This window comes from Lutjanus erythropterus, chromosome 15 (assembly GCF_056507025.1).
Source record: "Lutjanus erythropterus isolate fLutEry1 chromosome 15, fLutEry1.hap2, whole genome shotgun sequence".
Lineage (NCBI taxonomy): Eukaryota > Metazoa > Chordata > Actinopteri > Lutjaniformes > Lutjanidae > Lutjanus > Lutjanus erythropterus.
This window is the reverse complement of record NC_139331.1, coordinates 22,070,380-22,083,642: the sequence shown is the minus strand read 5'-3', so window position 1 is coordinate 22,083,642 and position 13,263 is coordinate 22,070,380. Positions and strand designations below refer to the sequence as shown.

Genomic DNA, 13,263 nt, shown 5'->3' with positions numbered 1-13,263 from the left:
TGGACTGTTATCAGGGACGCTCAGTAATTTGAGTCAGTGATGAGGTTGGGATGCAGGAGGAGGCCTTTAATGAGATTTGCTGGAGGTGCTATTGGTGTTGGCTCGCCCACTGTGCGTAGTTTACTAGTGATGGCTCTCCCCTGTTTTGTGCTCTTTCTGTGTGGCTTAAAGGAAATTGAAAGAAACAAATACCCCCTGGTATGCTGCAGCACACTGATGATTTTTTTCCTGGACCAGGCAATCATGCAGTGAAAAACAGGATGAGCTGCGGAGCCTCGCTTTTAAAGACATGTTTACAGTGGCTGTTTATGGAAAGCCGGACCATAAATACTGTACATATTCCATGTGCCATAAATGCAAGCTAAAAATTGGTACTCTGACTCATTGTTTTCGGTCATACTGCATGCTGCTGCTCAAAAAAAAAAAAAAGAGAGAATAATAAGGTAAGAATTATCATTCTGTCCAATATCATAAATTAAATCGCAATTGCAATATCGGTCAAAATAATTGTAATTAGGGATTTTTAGCAAAATCATTCAGCACTAGCTGTCAGTCATGCGCTTTGACATATGCAAGATATTTTACTACATAAAATTAAGTTGTTCGATTCCTGTGCTCTGAAAAACTGACAGTAAGTACTGTTCAGCATCAACCAAAGTTAGCAACAGTCTTTCAGATGTAGGCACACCAGCAGCAGGGTTTTTGTTTTGCGTCAATGAAAACACTGACATTTGAAATCATTAAGAGGTTTTCAATAACTGATATTTGTGTGTATCAGTGTTTTTCTCAGCACCTTTTTACATTACCTTGAAAATACTTTTAACCATGATCACTATAATCCTGATATGAAATTTTCATACCATTTTATTTCTAAAAAATAAGATACTTTTTGTCAGTTCCACCTCAAAAAGTCAAATTAAATGCAGCTCAATTGTTCTTATAGTTAAAGAGTCACTTTGATGTTGTTACAGATAAATATTGGATGATTGTGACTCATTGTGTTTTTTTTGTTGTTGTTTTTTTCTCTTTTCCAGGTTTCTGTTTTAAGGAGGAAGAGAATAATTCAGAAGGCTCATCTTTGGAGGAATTCCTAACAAGGGGCCAGAAAATGAGCACATCACAGGCAGAAGCAACTGGCCCGCCGAGCTATATCACCGCTCTGTGAGCAGCGATGTCCTCCCTGCATCACACATCGAGGGAAACCCCTCTCCTGACACGGGATTGTTTTCTGACATAGATCTGTAAGAGTGGCTCAACCTCACAGTAGAAATGGCATTAGTTTGTGTGGGCTATAACTCATCAGAGTACATATTAGAGTACAGGTGAGGCTTAACAGGACTCTTGAGCGGCGGCAAACAGCCTCAGATGACCTTTACAGAAGGACGCAGCTACAGCCCGGCTTTGATGATTTAGTATCCATCCCACTGCCTTGCTGACAAGGTCGTACCATGGCTGCTGCTGATCCCCATAGCAACGGTTCCCTGGTGGGGCGAGGAGGAGACTGAGAGAGTCAACAATGCAGCGTAACGGTGGTGGGGTGGGTGCTGGTGGCCAGCCATGGGTGTTGCGGCGTGTGCGTCTCACATGGCTCAGTTTCATGCTCTTCTTCATCCTGGTCTTCTTCCCACTCATCGCCCACTACTACCTCACTACCATAGATGAAGCTGGGGGTCCTGATAAGCGCATCTTTGGGCCGCGGCCTGGTGGTGAACTGTGTGAGGCCAAACATGTGCAGGATCTGTGCCGAATCCGCGAGTCGGTCAGTGAGGAGTTGTTGCAGCTGGAGGCCAAGAGGCAGGAGCTCAATGGGGAGATTGCCCGGCTCAACCTGCGCATCGAGGCCTGCAAGCGCAGCATCGACAGCGCCAAGCAGGACCTGCTACAGCTGAAGAATGTCATCAGCCAGACGGAGCATTCGTATAAAGAACTGATGGCTCAGAACCAGCCCAAGCTGTCGCTGCCAGTCAGGCTGCTGCCAGACAAGGAGGACCCAGGACTGCCGCCGCCAAAGTCTGCGCGCTCCTGCCGCCTGCGCTCTTGCTTCGACTATGCGCGCTGCCCTCTAACATCTGGGTTTCCTGTGTATGTCTACGACACAGGCTCTTATCCATGGGCGGACTATATTGACCCCCTGGTGAAGCAGGCATTTGCAGCATCAGTTAAGAGCAACATTTATATAACTGATAACCCTAGCATCGCCTGTCTGTATTTGGTGCTGGTCGGGGAGCTGCAGGAGTCCCCGTCCTCCCCACTCCCACCTCCCTCAGAGCTGGAGAAGCAATTAAAAGCTCTTCCTTACTGGAGATCTGATGGACACAATCATGTACTGGTGCATCTCTCCAGAAAGTCCATGACACAGAACTTCCTGTATAATGTGAGCACAGGACGGGCAGCGGTCGCTCAGTCCACCTTCCTGGAGCAGCAGTACCGCGAGGGCTTTGACTTGGTTGTCTCCCCTCTGGTTCATGCTCTCTCAGAACCAAACTTTCTGGAAGTGCCCCCTCAAGTCCCTGTTAAGAGGAAATATCTCTTCACCTTCCAGGGTGAAAGGGTGGAGTCACTGAGGAGCAGCTTACAGGAGGCGCCCCCTCAGTCTTTCGAGGAGGAAATGGAAGGAGATCCACCGGCTGACTATGATGATCGCATCATTGGTACCTTAAAGGCAGTGCAGGACAGCCACTTGGATCAGGTGCTGGTAGAGTTCACCTGCAAAAACCCACGGCCCAGTTTACCAACAGAGTGGGCTCTTTGTGGTGAGCGGGAGGACAGGCTGGAGGTTCTCAAGGCGTCAACATTTGCCTTGGTGATCGCTCCAGGAGACGGACAGCTGGTGGCGTCAGCAGGCTGTGGGATGAGACTCTTTGAGGCCCTCGAGGTCGGGACCATCCCAGTCGTGTTGGGGGACCACTCCAGATTACCATATCACCAGTTTATTCGATGGAGTGAAGCTGCCATTATAGTCCCCAAACCCCGTGTTACAGAGCTCCACTTCCTGCTGCGCAGCCTATCAGACAATGACATGCTGGCGATGAGGCGGCAGGGCCGCTTCCTGTGGGAGACGTACTTCTCCACCTCAGAGAGTGTCCTTAACACCCTCCTGGCCAGTATCAGAACCAGCATCCAAGTCCCTGCTGCACCTATCAAAGAAGAGCCTGCCCACGAGATTCCTCACAAAGCAGGGAAGCTTGCAGGCACTGACGCCAACCTGGCTGACAACGGCGACCTGGATTTAGGTCCTGTCGAGACAGAACCCCCCTACGCCTCTCCACGCTTTCTCCGTAACTTCACATACACAGCTGCAGACACCTATAGAACGTGGAACCGAGCCCCAGGGCCTTTCCATCTGTTTCCTCACACTCCTCTGGACCCTGTGCTGCCCTCTGAAGCCAAATTCCTCGGTTCAGGTACAGGTTTTAGGCCCATCGGTGGAGGTACGGGCGGCTCGGGGAAGGAGTTTCAGGCAGCCTTAGGAGGGAATGTTCCCCGGGAACAGTTCACCGTGGTCATGCTGACTTACGAGAGGGAGGAGGTGCTGATGAACTCTCTGGAGAGGTTGAACGGACTGCCGTACCTCAACAAAGTGGTGGTGGTGTGGAACTCGCCCAAGCCTCCGTCAGATGACCTCCTGTGGCCAGACATCGGCCTGCCCATTGTGGTGAGTGATCATCTAGTCCATTAAATGTACACACATTTATCTAAGTGGTGTTGGGCTCTTTAGAAAGAAGTACTCCTCCTGTGTTTTAAAAAAGTAACCTGTAATATTTCCCATGTGTCAGAGGTGGCGCAAAGTTTGCTTAAGTACATTACACTGAGCTGTTTGGATCAGTACCTCTTTGAAACTCCGCAGGAGTCCACACAAATTACCAGCAGCTTTACTAAAGCCATCTGAGGAAGTCTGACGTCCATGAATAATAAAATTTGTGCTTTTGAATTAAGCCTCAAAAATAAAATATTAATGTAGTTCACACTCAAACCATTAGTTTGTTACAGAGACTTCTTTTCCGACAAGTGGTAAGCTGGGAGAGAGAAACTAAGGAATTGGACTTTGTATTCGTAAGTGCTAGAAGAGTCTTTGGTGCTGCCTGGCATGAAGATTAGACAAATTCAATTTCAAAGGGGTTTAACTGGCTTGAGAAACATGTCTACATTGCCAAAGTAGGTGTAAAAAAAATAGCAATATATAGGTCTGTATATACATATAGATAAGTTTAAAAATAAAATAGAAAAAAGGAAAAAAATGTAGAGTTGTGGTTTAAGAAAAGCTCATGTATTTATATATGTTTATATTGTATGTTATGTTTATATGTGGCACATGTATACCTAGGTCAGCTGAGAAGCTAAAAAGCATTTTGCACATGTATGGAATATGCTTAACTAAAACTATTTTAGGAATAGAGATGCCTTTGAAATTTGCTGTTGTCAGTATTGTTTATAATCATTAATCAGTGACTGTGCATGTAAATGGAGTTGCCTGCGGCGATGAACCCACAGAGATTTATCACTCACCTACAGAGTGTTGTAACAAACTATTTTGATTCACTCTCACTGTCCTCGCGAGGGTCGTTTTGAGCCACTGAAGGCAGCTGGATTCAGCCAAAAACTCTCTGTACTACAGCAGCAGGGAGCAGTGGTGCTTGTAATAATGGATTTTAATGCCGTTGTCTCAAGATCACAAGTTAATTACTTCATCATCTTGAGTTAACAAAGCTCGTTTTCTCATAACGGGTTAATTTATCTTGGGATCTGAAGAGAAAAAAAGGGAGGCTTCTTGAGATAATGACTATTTATCACGTGAAAATTACTTTTTATATTTGTTTTCTCAGGATCAAGGGATAATTACGGAGAACACGAAACTGAGTGTGATACATTTGATGACTGATCTGAATGTTATCTCGAACAGAAAGACACAATGAAATTTCTACCTGTGTTAGACCTTGATTGAAGTACAGTCTTATGCATTGATCAATAATGGATACTCTTCAATCTCACGTTTTCATCCTAAGTTGCTACAGTTGCTGACAAGATGAGCTGGTCTGGCTCTCTCTGATCTCTGATAAACATTTTAAGCAAAACGAGGAAACAGCCTTTTGTTTTCTCAGGATAACAGATTGATTATCCTGAGATGACAGAATAATGAACTCATGATCTCAATAACAGCACGACTTGCCCAGCATGAAAAAGGTAGCTAGGTCTAACTGCTGAATATAATGGAGCATCAAGCAGCTAAAGAGACAGATATTTCCCTCAGGAGCTGCTGGAGAGTACAGTAAATATTGGACTTTTTATCTCATGGATATGTAAATAATTAACTTTTTGCTAACAAGTTCACCATATTGACTTAAATGGTAATAGATAATATGTAAATGTTGTGTTTACAGATAGTTTCGAGTGCCCCCAAGTGGCCAAAATATAAATTAATGCAGGTTTAGGTCAGGTAGAAGTACAAAATGTTTATGTAGCATGAAAGTTTACTCAACTATTATTAGAGGAGCCTGTTAATTCAACTACTGAGAGGTCTAACCAAGGAGTGAATTGGTTGATGCACTTAGCTTTATCTTGGGGCATGGATGATCAGGAGAGATATATAGAGTGAAACATAGTCTAATGAAATGATTTATTTAGGAGAACTAAACAAACGAAAGATAAAATTCAACTTAAATCCTTTTTTTATCATTTGCTTCCCCAATTATTGTTAATTACTGATAATGATTGTGAGGTGAGGGTGAGGGGGGGCATTCTAGTAAAAGTCAGGGATCCACTGATGTACGCTGTGTGTTGCCTTCAGCACACACTTCACAGGTTGTTCTTTGGTTGCAGAATAACAGTCTCTTTATTTGTTCCACTGGCATAAATGTGAACAAAGTCCAGTCTCACGTCTCCATCCAAAAACACTCAGAAAATCTCTAAAACACCCAGCCACAGCATGAAAAAAAAAACAAATCATTAGCGCCACAGCGGTCAAAATCCCTTTTGTCCCTCTGTGATCAAACCCTGACAGCAGCAGTAACTGCCCACCTTCATACCTGAGCCTGGGTACTAGCACAGTGACACCAAATGTACAAACTGCAAATTACAATTTAATTCTGGGTTTTCCAACAACATATTTGGGTCCTAACTTGAGCCGCTGTGAGTGGTTACATGGGAAGGGCCTGAAATGTCTCGACAGAAATGTTGTTGCTAAGCAGAATCCTGTCTAAATGCCCGCAGGTTGTCCGAACAGAAAAGAACAGCCTGAACAACCGTTTCCTTCCCTGGGACGCCGTGGAAACAGAGGCCATCCTGTCGATTGACGATGACGCTCATCTCCGCCATGATGAGATCATGTTTGGATTCAGGTTAGTGGTGGTACAAGAGAAACACCTTATAGAAAAAGTTTGTGCATTTGTGATTGCTTTTGACCTTTTACAGTGCCTCTTTAATGATTCACCTACCATGGAAGTCATCTTCATAGTGATGTATTTATTGATCAAACAGAAACAAGAAATAGTAACTCTAAAATAAATCAAGAAAAATAAAGAAAATCTAAAATAAATTCTGATATAAGGGCAGGAACAGTTAGCTGAACATGGATGGCTGAGAAGAGTGAGTCAATGAAGTGATGCGAGGTACTGAAACAGAGTTATTAAACTGTGTTTATTATGTAGAATGAAAAAAAGAACTTAAATTTGGGGAAGTAGTTGTTGCAGCTGAAAGTAGAATTTGAGACCCCTGAGAGACACTGATGAAGATTTAAATTTTAAGCCCTGTCCTGACTGAATGTAACTTGCGCAACAAAATCTGTTTGATCACATTGTTTTCGGCGTGAATGTCCTAACTAGCCGTGAGCATTGCAGCACAGCGCGCCATTTTGAGCTGAAATTTTGTCACATGCCCTGTTCCTACTTATTCTCATCCCTCCTGTTGAAATCGCTGCACAACGGCTAACTCATGAATGAGGAGTTATCTATAAGATACCTGGGAGAAGACTCATGAATTTAGTTGATCATTGCTAATAACAACCTGGTGACACATTTGTATGTAATCTCCAGTAAAGAAATGTCTAAATATCACACTAAATATAAACCTTGTGTGTATAAATCTTGGCAAATAGCAAGCATCCACTTTTTACTTGCGCGGTATTGTCTCTGCTCTGTTCTCGAGCACATAGCTAATAGGTATGTTTTTAATTACATGACAAAAGTGCATGTTTAACAGATTCACTGTGGACAGAAAGCATCCTCGTTTTCATTTTGTTATTGCTGATCAACATTAAAAACAATTCTTGTCTTAAAGTGAAAGCAGAGCTCTACTAGGTTAATTACAAATACAGAATACTGGTTTGCATAATTACTCATATTTTTAAGACTACGATATTGGCTAGGCACTTTGTAATTAATTGAAAAGTTTAATAACAATAAGTTGAAACTCTAGATAGAATTGTTCATATTAGCAGCAGTGTTGTGAAAAGAGTTAGACACAAAAATGCAGTAAAATAGAGAGAAAGCTTTGTCTCCTGGGAGAAGTAAAAATTGCCAAAAAAAAAATGCAGACGCACCACATTCCTGAAAACAAAGAATTAGTCACTGAACCAACAACGAGAGACAGAAGAGGAAATAAAGGGGAAACATGCTGTCAGTGCCTTGTATTTGTGATTCATTTGCTAATACTGTACACAGATAATCTGAACATGAAGGCCATGTTTAAACCAATTAAATGATCAAGTACGAGCCGTTATGTTATTTTTGTACGCAGCCCCTCCCTCCCTCCCTCCCTCAGACTTGCCTCGGTGCTGCAGCAGCTTGTCCAGGCAGGCAGAAATTGGGGTCATTTGTCATGAATTATCTCAACTCCCCCAGAATTACCCAGGAATGTTTCCTCACCTCCACTCTCGCCAAAGAGCAAAAATTACACAGCAGCTGACTGTCACGTTTGAGTGGTCTCACATGAGCTCATGTGAGACATTAGTTGACTCTTTTGAGATTTCTTGTATCATCTGTGTCTGTGCTTTTGCTGTGTTTTGAATGTTTTACTTTTGTTTCATTTGGTTGATTTGAGTAAACGGTGAAAACCAGGGCAAAGAGCTGGAATATTCATTTTTAAAGGAGAAATCTGTAATATATTTGCTGTAATAAGTCATAATATGACCATGATATGTCATCAGATTAAAGAAACATGCAAAGTTAAAATACTCGGTTCTCTGACAACAACGCTACAGCTGCGGTGTCCTCCTTTGAAATTTCTGTTTCATAGATTCTTGTATTTTTCTTACTTATACTTTTAGTTTTTGAATATTTGCTAAAGATGTTCAGATCAGTCAGCCAGTGACCCGAATTGGCCAGTTTTCAGCCTGATCACTTTCTGCCCTCTTTCTCAGCTCTTTTTCTACTGCGACTACGAGTCTGCATCACCATTTTCTTTAGTGATGGTTGGATCTTCAAGCACTAAAAAAATGGATTGCACAAACTGTGGCCAGCAGAGCGTCTTTTAAATACGCTCCAACACCATGACAATAATGTCATAGTCATACATGCACATTGAGAGGAGTGATAGACTCCATGAAAAAGGTAAAGAGAAGAGGCGGGGAAATAAGAGAGGCAGAAATAGAGAATACATGACTAGAGGGGATGTGAAAGGTTGGAAAAAGGAAGAGGTGGAGGGGAAATTTGGGGGAAAAATTCTATAATATAGTCAGTTTTTATTATGAACATACATTTATTTTTCCGTTAAAGAAAATTTGTAAATTAGTTCAGAAAAAACATCAGAATCATCCAAAGTCAGAGTCTGTAGATCACACTTATTTTAAAAACCTAAATTGGAACTGGCCAAGAAAAATCAATGCGGAGTCTAATAAGATCAAATTAAATATATTTTTGTAGAAGACTTTCTAGCAGTGACTGGCAAACAGTGAGTAATGAGCTGGGAGTGACATTTTTGTTTTAGATATCTTAAAAAAACAGTCAGGCGCTAATAGAAGATAACAGGATGGTTACTTAATTACTCATTGCTTGTATTAGATGACAAGCTGAAACAGATGGATGTTATAGCGTGGCATATGCACACTGTCATTCACTTCAAAACCAAACTGATGAACATAAAGAAACATAACTATGAAACATTTATTAAAAGGTAACTGAAGTATTTTTCAACCTGGGCCCTAGTTTCCCATGTTTTTGTGTCTAAGTGATTAATGGGGACATCAACCTTTGAATTTGGTCCAGTATTGAGTGACAGCGCTGCAGCGAAAACTAAGCTACGTAATCCTGATGGGCAACTGCTCACCATCAAAGTACATCCACTAAAAGCATTTGTTTTTTCCACTGACAGGCTCAGATTGTTTTTTGTAGTTGTCTGATAACATTATTGAAGGGATCGCCACAGAGAGAGAGAGAGAGAGACCTGTTTTTAAAGAGTGTATAGATATTGTTTTACCAGAAACAGCTGTGTTATTGCTCTCGCCAGGCTCCATTTGTAAAACTGTAATTTTAAGATCATCATCTTCATTCAAACTGACAACATTTTGGAAAGCATCACTACAAAGCTGGACCTCTTTATAAAGAGTGAGATAGATTTTGTTAAACCAGTTAAACAATGCATTATGTAATAACTTGACAACATATAATAAATTCTCACTCAACTTTCACTTCATTATGTCATAACACCTGCATTTTGTAATAATCAGCCACATTTGATAAACAGCCTGAATGCAACGTGTAATAAAATCCCTGCATTTTGTAATAAATAATTACATTTTGTGGTGGTGATTTGCTCTTTTTTTTAATGAAAATGTAATAATTTGATATGATGTAATAACCAACCAGACAAAATTGACTGAAGCGTCTTTATTCATAAAAATCATTATCACATTATCATTATACTATAACAACAGTGTTTATTTTATGTATTTTAGCATGAATCAAACTGACTCAAAATTCATTTTTAAAAGTACAATTTGTCCACTGCTGTAGATCTGACTGGCTAAAACTACACGAGCCACTGTATTTCTAAGCTTAATAACAATCGCAATATGTAATAATTTAATACAAATATCAGGGACACATATTTATTACAAACTGTTTGTTGCAAAATGTAATAGTAATAAGGATTACTCAGTTTTCCTTCTGCCGGCTGCAGCTCTCTCCCTCAATACTGGACCAGTTTAAGAGGTTGTTGTCCCCATTAGTCACATAGACACAAAGATATGGGAAAATAAGAATCCAGGTTGAAAAATATCGAAGCTAACCTTAAATTCTGCCCAGTCGGTCTTAATTAATTGATTGCAAATGAGGAATTCTGCTGATTTTGCGTTTGGCGGTGTCTCACAGAGTGTGGCGGGAAGCCAGAGATCGCATCGTGGGTTTCCCCGGGAGATATCACGCGTGGGATGTCAACCATCAGTCGTGGCTCTACAACTCAAACTACTCCTGTGAGCTCTCCATGGTCCTGACAGGAGCTGCCTTCTTCCATAAGGTCAGATCTTCTGCTCAATCAGCCAAGTTGATCTTTTTCGCTACTATTTTATATCCGTATCGTTCACGTGTCCCCCCTGTGTGTTTGTGTCTTTGTAGTATTACGCCTATCTGTACTCCTACGTGATGCCCCAGGCCATCAGGGACATGGTGGACGAGTACATAAACTGCGAGGACATCGCCATGAACTTCCTGGTCTCTCACATCACCCGCAAACCGCCCATCAAGGTCAGTGGCGGGGCACGCGGTCTGGCTGTGCTCAGCTCTGCATCGACAAACTTTGTATCTCCCTCAGGCCCCCGGTGTATTTATATTTTTGCCCACTTAGACTTGCCATTACTCAAAGTGACATATCCAATACTCCACACAAATGCTAAATCAAAAACACAAGATCGAATTGCTGCATTATGTCTGATTTTTCCCCTGGATTTTTATTGGAAGGACATTTATTACTGGAGTGCATATTTATGGCGAGACAAATAATTATAGCAATCAAGGCGGGGTGGCTGTTGGAACAGAAATGTCACTGCGGCCCTCAGTTTAAGTTCTTTTTGATTTAGTGGGGTGTTAATATTCTGGGTGTTTCAGGGGGGAATTAAGGACGGCTTTGATGGAGTGTGTTGCATGACAGCAATTCACTGCGAGGAATAAGCCTTGAATAATGAATCTGGGGCAAGTTTGACTGGAGTCCTAAATGGTGAGGGGCTATATTTCTCTTTTAGTCCAAGTAAGACAAATGAAACGGAAAATAAATCACTTCTTCTGCGTCAGTGGTGCTCAATTAACAACGGTCAAAGTGAGTTTTGGGGATGTTTTTCCTTTTTTTTTAATCACGGTGGCAGATTTACCGCTTGAAATGTGTAAAACGTAACAACATTTTTTAAATGATGGATCTTTGGTTTTAGACAAAAGCTGCTCATCTCTAGTTTGTGACCGTTGATTCTTAGGGCTGACCTGAATGCTTCAAACCGTCTGCCGTTGCCATGATAAATGACATCCGTATCAGTATTCATACGCTTTTTTGTTTTCTTGAAAAGTTGGCTAGGAGATGTTGTGTCAGTTGCGCTGAAAAAGAAGCAGAAGAGTGATGAAGAGCTGGAAATGGAGCTGATCACCCCACACATAAAAAGCAGTGCACAGAGCAGGATCTGCTTGCCGTCCTCGCGAGGGAGCGTTTCTGTTCTGCATGCAGAGATGCAGTCCCACGAGCAGGGAGCTTTGATGAGCACATGCTCGACTTTCTCTACGTGCTCGCGACCGTGTAACACGTTCACTTATTAAGACTTTGGAGGCGGGGATAGAACAGACAAGGGGTTGGAAACTGCAGCTCTTTTGCACCTATCAAGAGGCTCCCTGTGGCTTTTTTACAAATTAAATTGCATGGAAATGACTAATGGTTGTTTTTTTTACCATTTTAATTTTCTTTGTAGGTCTAAAGGAAGGATGTCACAATACCAGAATTTTAGTAGTTGATACCAGTAATAAAAAAGTTAGCATCAGTTAATACCAGTTAATGATCCATTGCATTGCAGTGTAGAACTAATTATTCCTAGCTGGCTATTATAAGTAAAAAGTGAGACTGTAATTTTAATATAAAAAGCCTTTTTTGCAGCTTAGCTCACATACTTGTCATATATTATCTTTTTCCTCTTCCTTTCATTGATATTTTGACAGGACAACAAGACATAACAGATGTTATGATGCAGCATAAATTAAAGACATGTTCACTCTCCCCCTTTTTTTTTTTTTTTTAAGTGAACTGCAACAGACAATATCATGTCAAAGCAAAGGGAGAGTAACAGACTTAAGTCCACAAACAGATATTCCTCCCCTTAGATTAACCCAAGCTGATAGCCATTCAGTATAGTTCCAGCATTTGTCATATTTTTGTGTATTTCTCACTTTTTATATTACAAAAGAACAGGGTTTTAGGATGAGGACTAGCTGATATGATGGCAAACCTGACACTGTTTGGGATAATAAGTTTTGTGAGGGTCGAAGGAGCGCAGTACGGAAGCCAAGAACCATCGTTCTCACAGATATTTTGTCAGTGTCTTGAGATAATAAGTAAATTCATTATCTCAAAATAACAAAACTTGTTTTCTCATTAAAACAGGCTACTTTATCTTTTTATCTCGAGAAAACAAACTCAAGAAAATGACTTTCGTGTTATTCTGTTTATTTAAGCAGTTGCTGGCTGAGGCAGAGACATGGGAGTTGTAATGAGATGTATTAACTCATCGTCACAAGAAAATGAGCTTTGTTGTCTCAAGATAACATAATAATTAACTTGTGATCTCAAGATAATGGCATTAAGAGAAACAAGTGCAAGCACAGCTGTTCTTGGCTTCCGTATTAAGAGTCTTAACTTCCTCAGATCAAATAAAGAGCTGCTAACATTAACCTAAACTCTGATAGTGATAGTGATCAGCTTCCTCTCAGTGAGGAAATACTACACAGAGGATGTGCAACTTGTGACAATAGCTTTTGTTTAATCTAATCTATAAATCCCCACAAATGACTGGAGTTTATACTGGAGGTAACAGTTGGTTACTACTGTAGGTAGTATGCTTGTTAGCAAATGTGTGCTGTTTAATTAATTTTTTTACATGTTTGCTGTTGTGCTTTTGATCTTGGGAAGACTAAAATAAAGACCAGTCACCGACCAAACTCTGAGCATTGGTCTTTCCATAACCAGAGACACATCACTTCAGTGTGTGGACAAATTCGAAGCTCGACTGGACTGCTGTGCATAGTTACGGTTGCTAAGATAAGATTGATTCAGTGCTCAGGGTTGAGTGAATCCTAAAACACACTA

At 41.2% G+C, this 13,263-nt stretch overlaps 1 protein-coding gene across 1 annotated transcript in view; it reads left to right on the top strand.

The window, feature by feature from the left end:
• extl3 (exostosin-like glycosyltransferase 3) overlaps nucleotides 1-13,263 on the top strand; it is a 45,736-nt gene that overhangs the window by 30,884 nt on the left and 1,589 nt on the right. The window contains exons 2-5 of the mRNA XM_084737284.1: nucleotides 1,035-3,655; nucleotides 6,208-6,335; nucleotides 10,302-10,446; nucleotides 10,545-10,673. Coding sequence (XP_084593410.1) covers nucleotides 1,517-3,655; nucleotides 6,208-6,335; nucleotides 10,302-10,446; nucleotides 10,545-10,673 — 2,541 coding nt within the window. The 5' untranslated portion in view covers nucleotides 1,035-1,516. The remainder of the gene's footprint in view (nucleotides 1-1,034; nucleotides 3,656-6,207; nucleotides 6,336-10,301; nucleotides 10,447-10,544; nucleotides 10,674-13,263) is intronic.